This window comes from Coffea arabica, chromosome 11e (genome assembly GCF_036785885.1).
Source record: "Coffea arabica cultivar ET-39 chromosome 11e, Coffea Arabica ET-39 HiFi, whole genome shotgun sequence".
Classification (NCBI taxonomy): Eukaryota; Viridiplantae; Streptophyta; class Magnoliopsida; order Gentianales; family Rubiaceae; genus Coffea; species Coffea arabica.
Window position 1 is genome coordinate 52,435,336 of NC_092331.1, and position 17,518 is coordinate 52,452,853.

Consider the following 17,518-nt stretch of genomic DNA (forward strand, 5'->3'; position numbering starts at 1 on the left):
AACAGTGGTTGGTTGGATTTAACTGGAATTTATACGTTCCTGTGTGTAAGCTTCATTTCCATAATCAATAAAAGTATATTTTGGCTATGAGATTATATATGTGAGCCGCATTTTGCGTTAAAGGCTATATAAAAATTTTCTTGCTAATTAAGATCATAGCTATTGAATGAAGGACCAAGAAAAGGTTGAATTGATACATGAACGACCAAAGAGGTTATTGATATATTTTGCAGTTTATTTTTGAGGTGGAAGTATTGAATTTTTAGCATCTGCTAGGACCATGGCTATGTATCTAACAATGACCATTCAAAAGTTGCCGCCTACCTATCCAACTGGGAGTCTGACAATGGACCAAAGTCTACTGACAAGTAGCAACTTTTATGACAAAATGCATCATACAAAAGGTCAAAAAGAAAGTGATACTACAAGACAATTCTGAATTAATCATACCTAGAAGGGTCGGCACTATTGATGATTAAAATAATTATAACAACATGATATCAACAAGCGGAGGTTGTTTGTATTTTATTGGATTTATTGTACCAATCAAACTTTTGTTGGAAACTTCTTGTTTGTCCTTGAAAAATTGTTTCTATAAGCACATAGTATGTCTTCTGGATGAATATTACTAATTTGACATGATATAATTTTCAACTTGCCTCAGAATTTGTAAACATTAAAATCTAGAGCTGCAATTGAAGGTTCTTAGGATAGTACTTCCGACATTTTAAATCACTTGTGAAAGTCCGACATAAAATGATTGTACTTTTCTAAGTTACTAGTACTGTAATAGTGAGTGTACGCATATTTGTTTAGTCAATTTATGGATTTTTTCTTATTAAGAATGAATATTCTCCTAGATTAGACTAAGAAATTGAAGAATTACTGAATCTAGAAAATTTAAGAAAATATGGCACCTATATATATATATATATATATGTGTGTGCGCGCGCGCGTGCGCGTGTGTGGTTCTATTGTTGTTTATCTCTTTACTTCTTTGAATCTAATTTTAAAATCTTAGCATCTAGTGCATCTTTTGACCATTTCAACCTGATAGAGTTTTTTCTGAAATGATAAAAAAAAAATGGATGCATAAAACATAGAGATTTCAAGGAGATGAGGCTCATGTCCATTGTTTTAGTTCTTCAAATTCTTGATATTTTCTTTTGAGTTATTTGAATTCTTATTTTGCTCCATATACCAGATTATACCTCGTTTGTACAAGTACAAATGAGTTGTTTGTAGTTCTTGATAATATGGTTTAGTTCTTGATAATATGGTTTTATAAATGCATAAAATGGTTTGGTGATTAAAAATTTATATTAATGGATTACATATATATATATATATATATATATATATATATATATATATCTTGTTGCTTTGATGCATATAGACATGTTCTACTGTTTATGAACTTCATTAGTTGCTAGAATAGCACACAAGGTAGTTTTTGTTGGATCCATCCTTTATATTTAGGATCAGAAAAATATTAGCAAGATAAACTTAGAAGATAGTTGCCATATGAGGTTACTTACCCTTCCATAGATTGATTGAATCCTTATATGTAGTTGGCCTTTTAATTTTCAAATGAGCAAACTTTACTTGATTCTAAACTGTAAACATGGTTACGTTTGGTTTCAGAACACCTGTAAGCTATTCCAATCTTTTAACTTTGTAATTGCATTTTTGACATTATGTGCTGCAGAAGCATATTGAAGTTTTCAATTCCTAGGAATAGCTCAAGCCGGCCAGAAATTAAGGCGACGGTCTATATAAAACTAGCTAATCAAATTGCAATACTTAATTCCCTCAGCCAAATTACTGATCTGAACTGCATTAAATAGCCTTGCGCTGTTCCATTGGCCATTGCCAAATCTACAAACTGAACATTCAGATTCTCTTTCATCAGAGAGCTCTACAGCTTTTACTGGTTCTGAAATGTCATCATCATCCCTCTTTGATCATAATGATCTCATGGACTTTGTTGTAAAACAAGGCAATGGGGTCAAGGGCCTTTCAGAAATGGACCTCAAAACCGTTCCTAGGCAATACATCCAACACCCAGAAGAAAGACTGGACAAGAATCAAGTAGCGCATGATGAGTCAATACCAGTGATTGATGTATCCAACTGGGATGACCCAGATGTTGCAGCATCCATCTGTGAGGCTGCATCCAAGTGGGGTTTCTTCCAAATCGTCAATCATGGGATCCCACTTGAGGTTCTTGACAATGTCAAGGAGGCTGCTCACAAGTTCTTTGAGTTGCCAACTGAGGATAGGAGGAAGTATCTCAAGGAAAATTCTCCTACTCCCACAGTGCAGTTGAGCACTAGCCATAGTCCTTCAGTAGAAAAGGTTCTGGAGTGGAAAGATGTTCTGATGCATTTTTATGTGCCAGGAGATGAGAGTACAAATTTATGGCCTCCAGTTTCCAAGTAAGCAAATAAGTTAGGAGTTTTTCTCATATCTATTTTTGGCTTTTCTTCATTAGCCAAGTGGTGAGCAAATGAATGTGATTAGTCCAACTACATCTTTTGAAAAAAAAAAAATCAATGGGATAAGAAATTTTACTGGAAAAGTGAAATAGAACAATAGTTGAATCACCGAAGCTCAAATTTTCAAAATCACAAAGACAACGTAAAAGCCTGATATTTTTGAAAAATAGAGAGAGTGTTCACTTTTTCAGGGACAGGTATACCTAAAATTTAGATATAAGATTAAGATTATATTGAGATTGATTTACATCAGAAACGCTGTCAATGATTTGTAGACGTCTGTAACTTACAGCATTGGTTTGTTTGGATTACTTTATATTTCCCCAATTTTATTTGCTTACATCATCTTTATAATTTTCAATACACCTTTTTATCTTTCCAATATCTTTTTATCTCACATACATCACATCACAAAAAGTGCTACAGTAAAAATATCCCAAATAACTTACAATCCAAACAGACCATAAGATATTTTCCTTGTAAAATTAGCCATCTAGACCACCTCTGTTTGATTCGACTCTTCTGTTTCTGTTTGATTTGACTCTTCTGATTTATTGACACATAGAATCTTGTCCTGTAATTCGGTCTAAACACACACTCTAATTTATTTCATAGAGATCAAGTTTTGGAACACATAAAGTGGGCTAAACCCGTAATCAGAAAGCTAATGGAAGTGCTGCTGAAGGGACTGAATGTGAAGGAGTTTGATGAAGAAAAAGAATCTCTCCTGACGGGAGCCTGTACACTCAGCCTCAATCACTACTCTATCTGTCCGAACCCAGAATTGAGTTATGGAGTTGGCCCTCATTCTGATATTTCGAGCATCACTATCCTTCTTCAAGATGACGTGGGAGGTCTCTACGTTCGAGCAACAAGAGCTGGTCAATGGATCCATGTTACACCAATCCAAGGGGCACTCGTAGTTAACATAGGCGACACGTTGCAGATTGCGAGCAACGATCGATATAAGAGCATCGAGCATTGTGTGATTCCTAATGCAGCGGAAAACAGGGTTTCTGTGCCTATCTTTGCTTCTCCTAAAGTTGGAGGAGTTGTTGGTCCTTTGCCAGAAGTCCTGAAGAATGGAGAGAAGCCGATATACAAAGACGTTCCCTGGTCAGCGTACATGAAACACTTCTATAGCAAAGGACATGATGGAAAGAAGACAATAGAATTTGCTAAAATATGAAGTTCATCCCATAATTTGTAAAATAAAATAAAATAAAATCTCTCTGAAAGCATGAGTGAGTGAGTGTGTGTGCGTGTGTATGAGTATACAAGACATCTCTAAATATGGTGCACACTATGCAGTGCTGAAATTTTGTGTTGGTCAACTTAATTGCAAGCTGTGCAGTGAAAAATTATGGATACTTCAGTCATCTCTGAAAAAGTTACAGAAGATTTAGTCAAGCATTGGATTAGTTTCTTGATGTTCACTACTAGAATTTCAGAATAAAAGAGGATTTTCAGTCATTGCTCAAAATTAGGATATTAGAATAATTACATAGATTTATTATCTGGACAAATGTTATGCAACATATAATTCTTGAACAATGAGTGCTTTTTTTTTTTTTTTTTTTTTTGGAACAGGACATCAAGAATCTTTAACACCCCTGAAATATCACAAACTCCATTTCTATAACATTTTAGGAATATCAGTCCTTTGAAAGCAAATTTAAAGTATCAGAATCCAAATTTAGACTTCTTAAAGTATTACATTTAGGAATGTTCCCATTCAGAGTTGCGCCAACACTCATGATCTGGTCCTGATAGCAGAGCTGGTTGAGCTAAGGTACTTGGCTGCCCGGTTTTGTACAAAAGAAATCCCATCAGAAATTGCTAATCTCTGCAATCTGGAAAGTTTAATTGTGAAAGGAGGCTATTTGGCATATGGAAAGATTGAGGCATATTCATATCATCGGTGCTTTTTTCCGTTTCCCGCACTACAGTCAGGAATCTTTTGATAAATTGGAATGAGTAATTTGAAAACCATTTCTACTCTTTTTCTAAATCATGGAAGTAATGTTTCAACGATCATGTTGGGTAGGCTATCTGGGCTGCAGAAACTCAGATGCATATTTACAAAATGTTGGGATGATTGCAACAGCTTTCCAGAATTGAGCTGTTTGAGTCGACTTGAATCTCTTAAAGTTTGCTTCTCTGGTAAGGTTCACAGTCCTTCCAAGTTTAGCTTTCCTGCAAATCTCAAAAAGTTGATGCTATCAAGTTTTCAACTACCATGGAATGAGATCTCAGCCATTGGAAGATTTCCCAATCTTGAAGTTCTCAAATTATTAGACAGAGCATTTGAAGAGCAACAGTGGGAAATGAATGAGGGAGAATTGCAAAACCTGAAGTTCTTGAAATTGGATTTGCTGAACATTACAACATGGATTGTATCTAGTGAGCATCTTCGCAGTCTTGAGCAAATTGTATTGCACAGATGTAAACATCTTCAAGAAATCCCTTCAGGTTTAGGAGAAATTCCAACACTAGAGATTATTGAGATGAGGGGGTGCAGTCCCTCTGCCAAGAATTCTGTCAAGCTGATTCAGAAAGAACAGAGTGATTTAGAAAATGATCAGCCTGAAGTCCACATCTAAAAATTCACATTGGTCTTTCATATCTTCATTGAAGGTAAACTAGAGGCGCAATTGCATCTAAACATCTTCTCTCTCTCTCTCTCTCTCTCTCTCTCTCTCTCTCAAAATCTGTTGCTGCTATGCACACCATTGAATATTCTCTCAAATTTGTGTTTTTTGTTGTTGCAGGTTCTGTTGCTAAACCTGCTGTTCTCAGGTTTATCCATGCATAATTTGTATCAGAGATCATTCACATGCTTTTATCCAGCCTTGAGAAATTTCTTCAGTTGTAATACTAAAGCTCGACTCAATTAACATTCATCAAATACTCCTTGAACACAATTTCTAAGCTCCTTTTTGTTTCTGTTGTAAATCCTTCTGCAATGTAGTGTCATCTTCTCCTGGACAGTGATCCCTTCATCCCTCCAAAATGCTCAACATAATGGAAAAGAGCCAGTTTGTTCTGGCTCGGTTCTGATATGATAGTGCAACCCTCAGCCCCATTAAGGTGGATCAAACTTACTTCAAGCTTAACACAAAACACTTCCAAGTGTTAATCCATCACAGATCACAATCAGAACACAAATCACAATCCACACATAGCGAAGCCTAGCGGTTGGGCAATTGCATCAAAGTAAGACAAATGTTGGTACTGCTTCAAACTCGAGCTGCAGATGACCAAATTAAGTGAAAATAATTGCTGACACGAGACAAAATTAAGATAGATAATCTTTCTCTCTTCTCTGGTAGACACAAAAGTTGTACATCAGGTCACAATAAGGTAACTTTGCCTCTAATAGGATGATGGAGTGAAATCAATATGAACAACAAAAATCCTTCAACTAATCTAAAAAGGAATTTCTGCATAATTATCCTCTATAGAAGAAAAAAATAAAAATAAAAGGTATGAACCATGTACAAGACCTATGAAGCTTGAGTGGGAAACACTTTCTTGAGACAAAGTTAATGTTGCTCTCAAGCCATATATCAACGTGTAATGTTATCAGCCAATAGATCGTTAACAAAATTCAGAGAAGGGTCAACCCATTCTCTATTTCCAATAGGTTCCTCTTTTTCTTGATTTCGAGTCTGTTCCTCATTTCCATCATTATTTCCAGCCTTTTCTTCATCATTTGAATCTGGTTCTCTAAGAGGGAACAATACAGCCCAGAATACAAACCAAATGAAATTTCCAGCACTCAGGGCAGCAAGCACCCAATAATAGCGATCCAGGCGACTCTGGTTTAATGTGTACTGAAACCAATTCCTTTTTCCCCCTTTTTCACTAACTTTACCTACAACATAAACTGATAAAACACTTCCAACGATTCCTAGCCCAGATAATCCAGGACTGAGGTATACAAGGTACTTTTTCATCGAAGGAGGACTCTGATCAGTCAAGAAAGGGGTAACACTGTTTTCATAGAACGAGTCCAGACCAGCTAGAAGAAAGTATTGTGGAAGAAGCACAAACACACTCAAAGGGATCTTATCTTCCGGTTTATCTAGCAGTCCATGACTTCTGATCACATGTATTCTTCGAGTTTCAATTCCAGAAGCAGTTATGCAACATAACAATGAGAAGATTGTAGCAAGCGCAATGCCAATTGAGGGAGCATACTTTTCTTTGCATGCTCCTCTTAAGTACCTTCCAATAGCAGTGTAAATTAACTTAATCCGTGTCTTTGATATTTCATAGAACACCAGAATGACTGAGTTAGGCAACTTTAGTTTTCCAATCTTGTAATTCATGTGGTTTGCTTGCTCTACGAAGTATGTGTTTCCAACAGAAGTAATGACACCACAAATTACAAAGGTGATCCAAATTGGAATCATGCGGATTATGATTTTTGTCTCCTCTACTTCTGTCCGAGTGCACAGTCTCCACCTATGCCTTTCTGGTTTTTCAATTTCAGTCGTCAATTGGATGGCAGCCTTGTCTAAGAAACTGAGTGAAGTGCATAAAAGATAGAAATGAGCTAGAGCCAAAGTTAAGGAAATTAAATGCATCATGCTTTCTAAGTATAGAACAGGATATAATAAACTCAGATTTTTGGCTAATTGTGCTTAGAGAATCTAAAATTATAAATCTTACGAAGTTTTCAAACTCTAAAACCTTTCCACTGGCAATGTATATATTTGATTGGAAAGCATGTGAACTATTAGATTTTAGCAAACTATTACAACCCATTGGTACTATTTAGAATGAGAAACTATAGTTCCATGAATTTAGAGGTTGGCGGTAGTTACAGCATGGATATGCTTCTTACTAAATTTGACATTCAACCATACAACTTGTTGCACCACTATCAAGACCCAGTGTACGTGAACAAAATTCACAACTAAAACATGACTGCACATCGGATTTTGTAAAAAATGCACCAATTATGACAAACCTTAACCGTACCTTGCCTCATCTCAGGATTTTAATGGATCATTGACCGGAACAAAGTTTTTATAATTAAGCGAACAAGTTAATCTATCTTGGGAAGATAAATAATGTATAGAGAACAAAATACTAGTGGAACAGTTGTGTCAAACCTGAGTAGTCCCTTGGTATGAGGCAATTTTGGAGTGTTGGTGTCTTGATTCTCATAAAGCTCTGAATATTGCTTAGGATCTTCAAACATTTTGCATGTGGAGGCCACAAAGACTCTTAAAACATTGGTTACTGGACTTCCTTCTGGTTTACTTTCCCCTTTGTATGAACGTGTACCTTGCAGGAATGCAAGGGTTGCCACCAATGTACATATTGCTGGGATACCAAACCGAAGTGACCATGGTTTTATATATGGTAGAGCAATTAAACCAATAACAGGGACAAGGATTATACAAGCAGCGCCAAGGAGTTTCACTCGCTCTTTTTGCACAAGGGCCAGCATTGCTTCTATTGGTTGGAATTGAAGTTGTGATATATCAACTTCAGTTTTTGGAGTACTCTCAGCTTGCTGCTGCTGCTTCTTTTTCTTCTGATAATTGACCATGAAAGATGGGGTTCGTAAGTTTGGCATATATTTCAATTTTCCATCAGGCCCTCTCCTTAACTTGTATAGGAAGGACTTTGAACTTCGTTCAAACTTCGGCTCGTTGACTTTAGGTTCATCTGGCTTCTTTTCAATCTGATTGTCAGCGAATGCAACCAGTGAGACAACATGTCCACTTAATCCAACTGCTATCAATGCCAAAGCTGTGTAAAAGAGGGCATTTTGTGTATGACCAAGGCAATTTGGCTCGTAACCTTTACAGGTCCCTGTGGCCTTGTGTAGAACTGGTGGGGTTGACATTGATAGAAATCCCAAACCCTGTCAATAATTGCAGGCATGATATATTCAAGAAAGGCTAATCATCATCTTTAGCTAATGTTCTTGAATAACAATTTCACAATGGCCTTAAAATAAAGTTTGCGCATACTTCAAAAGGGACAAAATTAGCATTGGGACGGAAGATTCCTATCTAATCCCAGCAATTGATCACGGCAAAAGACATTTTCTTTTTAAGAGATTGCACCAGCTGGATTAATTTAAGTTCTTGCATCAATAGGCAGAACTGACTTTTGTATTTTCAGTTTGTTACAGGCGAATATTCAGCTATTAAGGGTTATAGAAGTTAAATCATGGAACTCTAACCAGCGAATATCGAGCTAACCAAGGGCTATAAAGGCTAAATCATGAACTCTAACAGTAGATTAGCAAGTATATTCAGTTCAATTGAAGAAGAAAGTAGATAATATATAGTTGCCCAGCAGAAGAACTTACAATTGAAAAGGCTGTACTTGAGAGGAGCAGATTCCAGTAGTTACCAAGGCCAGCATCCACAAAGATGAAAAGCACTAATGGCAGAAATTTAGTTAGGCCAGTGTAAATATTCATGATTCCAGCAGCATGAGTAAATCCAAGTTTCCAAACATTTGTTAAGTATGTCTGCATTATCCACATCACATATGTTGCAAGCATATCTGCCCATAACAGAACTGCCAACAGAGCAAGAAATCAGCAATATCTTTTGCAGAAGGGCCAAAAGCACCTATGAACAAATCAATAAGCAGAAAAGTACTGAATAATCAGGGATGAGAAGAATTACCCATTATTCTGAGAAATGCCATTTTCTTTGTGATCCTTGTGGATTCTCCCTGTTCTTCGGCAGAGCAAAAGATGAAGAAAAAACAGAAATAGGACAAGGAGAAGTTCAAGAATTCCACGTTCTAGCCACAGAAAGCTGCATTGATGTTGAATTTAGTTATTCTTTACCTCAAATTCCGGTCTGTCCTTGCTTCCTAGAGCCCGGAGGAGGAGAGATTGAGAGAATTTCTCTGCAAGAAGTCAACTACTGTGTTCTTTCACTTGCTAACTCAGCTGGACGAAAACTACCTGGAAATGTATTTAAATAGTCCAGTACAGACTGCAGAGAGGACAAGTTGATGCCGTGCCATGCCGTGCCAATTATGGGTAATGGGCCAATGTGACTTCGATCAAAACAAGATTAGCGTAATGATTACAATGTGGTAATTAGTAATTACCTGGAAGCTCTCAGAATTTTAGCAGCTTTCCATTTTTATTTTCCCATTTCCTTAGTTTCTCTGTTTTTGAAGGTTTGACTGGCTTTTGGAGATTTCTTATTGCTAATCGTAGAAAAGCTTATTTTTGTTTTGGTTATCTATGATTTAGTTGTGATTTTCTGTTTTTTTTTTTTGGCAAATCATTTATCACATAGTACCTTTTTTGTTTTACAATTCAATTTTTCTAAAATTTTGAAAGTTTATGATGCTTGTGTCTTTAGTATTTGCATTTTAAGTAAATCAAGGGGAGGGGGGAGAGTGGTAAATAATGTTCATTAATTTTGAGGTAATACTGCCATTTTAAGTAAAATTTTGTCCTTAGTGTCAGAGTTTGGTTGGATAGGAGTTATTTTTGGATGATTTATTTGACATAATTACAGTAGCACTTTTTGTGATATGATGCATGTGAGATAAAAATGTGATTGGGAAGATAAAAAGATTATTGAAATTTGTGAAGTAAATTATTTTATTTGAAATCAAGTCAATCCAAACAAACCCGTTGTTTTGTTAGCTTATTATTTGAAAATAAAAAAATTTATCACAAATATTTTTTTTATTTGTTTTCACATGCATTATATCACAGAAAATATTACAGTATTATTCTTTTAAAAAATTCAAATAATTTTTTATCCAAGCAACCTTGAGCTAGACTAAGAATATAACAATGTCAAGAAAAAAAAAATGGATGTGTCTAATGGTGTCCAATCAAGATATATTTTAAGTGCAATATTTTAGAAAAAAAAATTTTCTAATGGTTACTCTTAAGGCACTCATTAAACCATTTAATATTCGCCTAACCTACCATATATATAAACATACTACCAATTATCATTCTCTCTTGCATTTATATACTTTTCTTATTTAATCTTGCTTACTTTCTCTTGTATTTATTTACTTTTCCTAATTAATCTTATATTTTCAAAACGGTTTGTCTAACGGATGCTTATAAGGTATTCGTTAAAATATATTTCAAGTGTTATATTTTTAAAAATATAATTTCAAAACAATTTGTCTAACGGATGCTTATAAGGTACTCGTTAAAATATATTTCAAGTGTTATATTTTTAAAAATATAAGATTAATTAGAAAAAGTAAACAAATACCAGGGGGGAGGTCAGGTAAGATTAAATAGAGAAAATATATAATGCAAAGAAAAATAATAATTGTTAATATGTGTATATACATGATAGGTTAGGTGAATTTTAGATGTGTTAATGAGTGTCTAATGAGCACATGTTCAAAAAATTCAAACTTATATCACCACCATATCAATTTTGGATGTCTTATTCTAATATCACAAGAGTATTAATTAAAGAAGAATATTTAAAATCAGAAAAACAACTATAAGGAGATAGTAAAAAACATGTTAATGCACTCATATGGGTATTATCTGCAATATTTTTGGTAGAGAAACTTTTTAGGAATTCAAACTTTCTACTTGAGAAAAGTCAGCATACTTGTACAATTTCCACAAATGGAACTATATATGTCCTTTTCCATCAACTAAGAACCAAAAAAAGAAAATAAATAAAAGAAAGAAAACCCCGTGTTAGAAATTTTATCTGGGGAGGTACAACCATGTCATGCCTTTTCTTTTTTTTCTTTTTTTCAAGTGTAAGTGCTAGAGTTTGAATTCGAAATTTTTTACCTATATTTCTTTCTCTCAAACTATTCAACCCATTCTTCCCTCCCCACCATGCTCCGTTGAAAATAGGTCTAGAAGAAACAACTCGTATATTTAAACATGGCAATGCCACTTGAGATAAAGTAAGTTATCTTATCAATGAAACATGAAATAAAATAATAGTAATATTGTTTCAATTATTGCAATATTTTTTGCATGGAGGCCTTAACAAGTTGAACGAAGTTTTGGAAAAGAATGATTAGTGGACATTGCTCCAATTTGTCAATTAGATTAAGAGTTCACATCATGATTAACAAAGGTTATCTACCATCTTTCATGACATGGATTTAATTTCTAGTGGTTGCCGAGGCTAATTAATAGTATAACTTGTGCTTCATTAATGATTGAAACGTTAAGTAAAACCAGGAGTACAATTCAGTGAGAGGAAAGAATCTTGATTAAAACAGATGGTTAAATGGAGCTAATGCAATGAATTAAAAAAAGCTCGGAATTCCCTCACGTGTGATTTATTGCCTAATCCAGATAATTGAACTGATGCATTCTTTTTTTGGAATGCCAGTCCAATTTCAGTTAACTTAAGAAGCCAAAACTTAAAATAAGTTTTTTTTTTATGACTAAGAGAGAACACTGAGGGGTTTGTCCAAAAAAAATAAAAAATTGACTTAATTGAGATTGGTAAATAGAGAGTATTGAGCAAACAAATGTTCTGCTTCATCTAAAATCATATAATAAAAAAAAGGAAGTCAAAACCTCACTGAAGTAGCCTCAAGAAAAGAAGATTTTATTAGAGGGACACTGGAATATTTTCTTCATCGTCAATTTTTTAATATGGTAATTGATTTGAGATTTAAAATTCATCGAAGTACACTATTGAACTACAATCGTACAATGATGGGAAAATGCATGCCAAATAGGTTTCCCACTTTCTAGAACCCAACGCTTTAACAAACTACTACAGTTGATTGAGGCAAGACCCAGACAAAAGTTTTTCAAAGAGGCTGGCTATGTAATTCAAACGCCCATTTCCGAGAAAGCGAAGGGTTTCCTTTTGCAGCCTAATGATTGCACTTGAGGACAGAAATTTTCTATGATTGGTTCAAGTGTAAATGCAGAATTTTGTAGGTGTGGACGGATTTAGAATAACTTGCATTTTTGTCAGGGACGCGAGGTACGACTTGCCAAAGAAAAAGTTTGACTCTAATTTTTTATAGTAGCAGAATTGCGAATAAGAATTCTTTAATCTTAGAATGGGTGGGATAAAATTGAAATTCAAAAATTAAAATTTTAAATCTGAACCCATTAAATTATTAAATTATTAAATTATTAAATACTAAATCTGATACATTGGAATATATATTACATTAAATGACAAATGAATGATTTATTACTTATTTTTTAGAGCAAGTTTTATCTAAAAAATTTAATGATACTTAATTAATTCAGATTTTTTTATTATCAAATATTTCTGAACATGTTAAGATCTGAATCCATTAAATTAAAGTATTCAATTGGACTATCAAACAAGGTCTAAGCCATTTTAAATTGAAGTAAAACCATTGTCGTTGACATGGCCTAATCAAAGACCTTCTTTTAGTTCACTAAATGGCACAATCAGAAGCCTTCTTTAGTTCACTAAACAAATTGAGTCAATCTTATATGTACTGATATTTTATACATTATTAAGTTGGATGTATGATATATATATAAAATTTAGATTTTAAATTTAGATTTAAATTAATTATCATATATCTAATGGTAATAATGTACACACTCTCAAATATATACACTATTTGTATATAGGAGATTAATTTAAACAATAATTATACAAAAAATTTATTCTTGGCAAAGGAGAGCCTTGAAATTAAGAGCCCCAAAAAACTTGTCCCTTTATCGATCAATGAGCCAAGTAGAATGGCTAATTAAATATGCACGGTCTTCGTCAAAAAAGTACCAATCAGAGTCAAAGCGATTTAGCAAATAACCATGAGAAGACAAAGCGAACACTCATCCCAGCCCCACTCATCACTCTCGCTGCGGACATTTGCCCCGTTGCTATCCCTAATTGTGAGGAGTATGTTCAAAATTCATACTTGTTAAGTTAGGAAAATTCCATCTCTAACTTCTTCCCTATTTTTTAAATCTCACTTTTTTCCTATTACAAAAAAATATTTTAAAAAAGGTAAAATTCTAACACATTAGAACAATAATTTTTTTAAAAAAAAAATAACCAAGATAGTTCGTAAATAAAATTGCCCTGCTCTTACGATAGAGAAAGCTCCTATTAGAATTTTGCTACTAGTAGCTCCCCTTGATAATAAGGTGATTACTAAGAATTCATTCGTGTAAGCGATAAAAAATGCTCCGGGAGTATCTTCTATGATTCTATCCCTATCCATCAATTTGATAATTTTTTTCTTCTTCCTAAACTTTTTTTTAATCCCCAAAAATAATTAAGAAAAAAAAACGAAAATCCTTGGATGCTGACAATCAATTCTCAAATACGCCCCACACATAATGTGGCCATTAGAAATGGTCCACGGCCCATGTCCATGTCATGGGCTCACCCGACAGAGTCTTATAGGCGTACTTGATGCATCAGTTTCTATCACTTTGCCGCCATGCATGTCAATTGTCAATCTGAGCCTGCCTCTTTTTTTTTTTTTTTTTTTTCAAATATAAATAATAAAAAAAAAAAAAGTGCTGTGTTTGAGTGGTTTACTGAGGTTTGTATGGGTGGAAAGCTTATGAAGGACAATTAGTTTCTGATGCTGTACATTTGGTTTTCTTCTTGCATGTTGATTTTATCCTCTTTTTAAACTAAATTGCAGAACATATGTTTGGTATCTAACTAAAAGAGTAACTTAGTAATTGGTCTTCTATATTTACCTTGTTCCCTTATAACAAGGTAATAAGTTCATCACTTTTGTGATTTATGATTTAGTTGTACTAATATGGTTAGGTTGACGTCCCAAGAATTAACGGTTCTAGATTTTAACTTCCCGTCTCCTTTTTGCTTCTCAAATCTCACCATTTTCCTATTACAAATTATATATATATAAAATTGACATATAGTTTATGATTTAATCTAAGGTGGAGGGCGGGCAAACAGTGTTTGTTGAGAGCGATTTAATTACTCGTTGAAAAGGGTTGTTACCTTTTAACAGCTACCACCACAAACTTAATACATAATATAGGGCTGTTAATCTGGCTTTATGAGCCAGGTTTTGGCAACCCGAAGCTCACTCATACGGGAAAAAAAAAAGAAAAAAGAATATTGGACTACTGATTAATGATGATATATCAAGCCTTGTCTGAGTGTGTAAAATTAGCCATCACTCCATCTGTAACGAAACCCACAATAGATTCACTCAATTCTCCATTTCCAGCTTTTTCTTCATCATTTCCAGTTTCTTTCTTGTCATTTGAATCTGGCTCTCTAAGAGGGAACAATTTGGCCCAGAATGCGAACCACAGGAAATTTGCAGCACTCAGGACAGCAAGCACCCAATAGTAGCGATCCAAGCGACTCTGATTTAATGTGTACTGAAACCAATTCGGTTTTCCTCTGCTTTCACTAATTTTACCTACAACATAAACTGATAAAACACTTCCGACTGTTCCTAGCCCGGATAATCCTGGACTGAGATAGACAAGGTGCTTCTTCATCGACGGAGGACTCTGATCAGTCAAGAAGGGGGTAACACTGTTTTCAAAGAACGAGTCCAGACCTGCAAGGAAAAAATACTGTGGAAGAAGCACAAGCGCACTTAAAGGGATCTTATCATCCGGTTTATCTAGCAATCCATGACTTCTGATCACATGTATCCTTCGAGTTTCGACTCCGGCAGCAGTTATGCAGCATAACACTGAGAAGATCGTAGCAAGCGCAATGCCTATTGAGGGGGCATACTTTTCTTTGCGTGCTCCTTTTAAGTACCTTCCAATGGCGTCGTAGATTGACTTAATCTGTAACTTTGATATTCCATAGAACACCAGAATGACAGAATCGGGCAACTTTAGTTTTCCAATCTTGTAATTCATGTGGCTTGCTTGCTCTACGAAGTATGTGTTTCCAACAGAAGTAATGACACCACAAATTACAAAGGTGATCCAAATTGGAATCATGCGGATTATGATTTTTGTCTCCTCTACTTCTGTCCGAGTGCACAGGCTCCACCTGTACTTTTTTGTCACTGTATTTCCTTCTGCGGGTCTGTTTTCCTCTTTGTTGCACGAACGTGTACCTTGCACAAATGCAAGTGTTGCCACCAATGTACAGATTGCTGGGATTCCAAACCGAATTGACCATGGTTTTATATATGGTAGAGCAATTAAACCAACAACAGGAACAAGCAATATACAACAAGCACCAGGGAGTTTTCCGCTGTCTTTTTGCGCAAGGGCTAGCATAGCTTCTAGTGGTTGGAATTGAAGTTGTGATAGATCAACTTCAGCCTTTTTAGTACTCTCAGTTTGCTGCTGCTGCTCTCTCTCCGGATTCTTGACCATGAATGATGGGAGTCGTAAGCTCGGCTTCTTGGCCTTGAATGATGGGAGTCGTAAGCTCGGCTTATTTATCAATTTCCCATCATGACCTTTGCGATCCAAGGACATTGAGCTACTTTTACAATTTGGCTCGTTCTCTTTAGGTTCATCTGGATTCTTTTCAATCTGATTCTCTGCGAATACAACCAGTGAGACAACGCGTCCACTTAATCCAGCTGCTATCAATGCTAAAGCTGTGTAGAATAGGGCCTTTTGTGTATGACCAAGGCAGTTTGGCTCATAATCTTTACAGGTCCCTGTGACCTTGTGTAGAACTGGTGGTGTTGACATTGACAGAAATCCCATACCCTGTCACCCAATGGAGGTGGAAAATTGAAGAGAGACCAATCATCATTTTTAGCTAATGTTCTTGAGTTACAAATTCACAATGGCCTCAAACTAATGGTCACACATTCAAAAGGGACAAAACTAGTATTGGGACTAATGATTGATGCCCAATCCCAGCAATCATTCAAACCTGAAGACAATTCCTTTTCAACAGTTTACACCAACTGGATTAATACAAGTTCTTGCATCAAGGGACACAATTGACATCGATATTCTCAGTTTGTTAGGGGCTAATTTCCAGCTAATTAAGAGTCATTAGAGTTAAATCATGGGTCTCTAACAGTGGAGTGGAAGTATAATCATGGTTCAATTAAATGAAGTAACTAGATGAAAAGGAGTTGACCAGCAGAAGAACTTACAATAGAAAAGGCTATACTTGAGAGAAGCAGACTCCTGTAGTTACTAAGGCCAGCATCCACAAAGATGAAAAAGACTAACGGGAGAAATTTAGAGAGGCCGGTGTAGACATTCATGATTCCAGCAGCATGAGTAACTCCCAGCTTCCAAACATCTGTTAAGTATTTCTGCATTATCCACATCACATATGTTGCAAGCATATCCGCCCACAACAGAACTGCCAACAGAGCAAGAAAATCAGCATTAGTACCATCCAGAGATCGGACTAATCGAGCAGCAGGGCCAATTCGGAACAGATGAACAAGTCAAATAAGCAGAAATATGTGGATGAATCAGAGGTAAGAAGAATTACCCATTATTCTGAGAAATGCCATTTTCTTCTTGAACCTTATGGATTCACCTTTTTCTTCTGCAGGGCAAAAGATGAAGGAAACCAACATTATTAGTACAAGAAAAGCTCAAGAAGAACACATTTTAGCCATACAAAGCTAAAATGGTGTTGAGAGTTTAGTTTTCTTTACCTCAAATTCCTGTCTGTCCTGGTCCCCTAGAGCCCAGAGGGGGAGAAATTGAGAGAACTCTACTAGAAGTCAAGTCAACTCCTGTGTTCTTTCACCTGCTAACTCAGCTGGAAGACAGCCGCCTGGAAACCAGGTGTTTAAATAGGCCAGTGGAGAGAAGACAAGTCGATGCCAGTGCCAATGGACCAATGTGATTTCGGTTAGATTAAGATCAATGTAATGATTAAAACGTGGTAATTATCTGAAGGCCATAAGAATTTTAGCAGCTTTCTATTTTTGTTCTTCTATTTCTTATTAGTTTCTCCTCTTTTTAGGTTTGGCTGCCTTTTTGAGAATTCTTATTGCTAATTGCACGAAAACTCTATTCTGTTTTTGGTTTATCTATTTTGGTTGTGTGTGGGTGTGTATGTGTTTTTAGCGCTTTGTCTCATATCTTTTTTGTTTTACAATTTTATTTTTCTAAAATT

At 35.3% G+C, this 17,518-nt stretch overlaps 3 protein-coding genes across 5 annotated transcripts; 1 reads left to right on the plus strand and 2 right to left on the minus strand.

The window, feature by feature from the left end:
* The first annotated feature begins 1,908 nt into the window (after window positions 1–1,908).
* Window positions 1,909–3,908, plus strand: LOC113719643 (bi-functional coumaroyl CoA and feruloyl CoA ortho-hydroxylase F6H2-1-1-like). Its single transcript, XM_027244897.2, has 2 exons — window positions 1,909–2,438; window positions 3,114–3,908. The coding sequence occupies exons 1-2, from the start codon at window positions 1,942–1,944 to the stop codon at window positions 3,685–3,687; spliced, it is 1,071 nt and encodes a 356-aa protein (XP_027100698.1). The 5' UTR covers window positions 1,909–1,941; the 3' UTR covers window positions 3,688–3,908.
* Window positions 3,909–4,117: 209 nt separating this feature from the next.
* Window positions 4,118–9,439, minus strand: LOC113719642 (protein NRT1/ PTR FAMILY 5.5-like). 3 transcript variants are annotated; one of them, XR_011825672.1, is made up of 5 exons: window positions 9,161–9,439; window positions 8,836–9,050; window positions 7,622–8,199; window positions 4,850–7,028; window positions 4,118–4,694 (listed from the first exon to the last, which is right to left on the minus strand). XR_011825672.1 is itself a non-coding variant. In XM_072073031.1 (4 exons), the coding sequence occupies exons 1-4, from the start codon at window positions 9,180–9,182 to the stop codon at window positions 6,068–6,070; spliced, it is 1,959 nt and encodes a 652-aa protein (XP_071929132.1). In that variant the 5' UTR covers window positions 9,183–9,439; the 3' UTR covers window positions 4,118–6,067. The 3 variants fall into 3 exon arrangements, 1 of the variants encoding a protein (XP_071929132.1); XR_011825671.1 differs by having other exon boundaries at window positions 7,622–8,382; XM_072073031.1 differs by having other exon boundaries at window positions 4,118–7,028; window positions 7,622–8,382.
* A 4,952-nt stretch (window positions 9,440–14,391) lies between these two features.
* LOC113717776 (protein NRT1/ PTR FAMILY 5.5) lies at window positions 14,392–17,210 on the minus strand. The gene is made up of 4 exons (XM_027242586.2): window positions 17,052–17,210; window positions 16,883–16,939; window positions 16,533–16,747; window positions 14,392–16,134 (listed from the first exon to the last, which is right to left on the minus strand). Exons 2-4 carry the CDS (start codon window positions 16,902–16,904, stop codon window positions 14,581–14,583), a joined length of 1,791 nt encoding a protein of 596 aa, XP_027098387.1. The 5' UTR covers window positions 16,905–16,939; window positions 17,052–17,210; the 3' UTR covers window positions 14,392–14,580.
* Window positions 17,211–17,518: the final 308 nt, after the last annotated feature.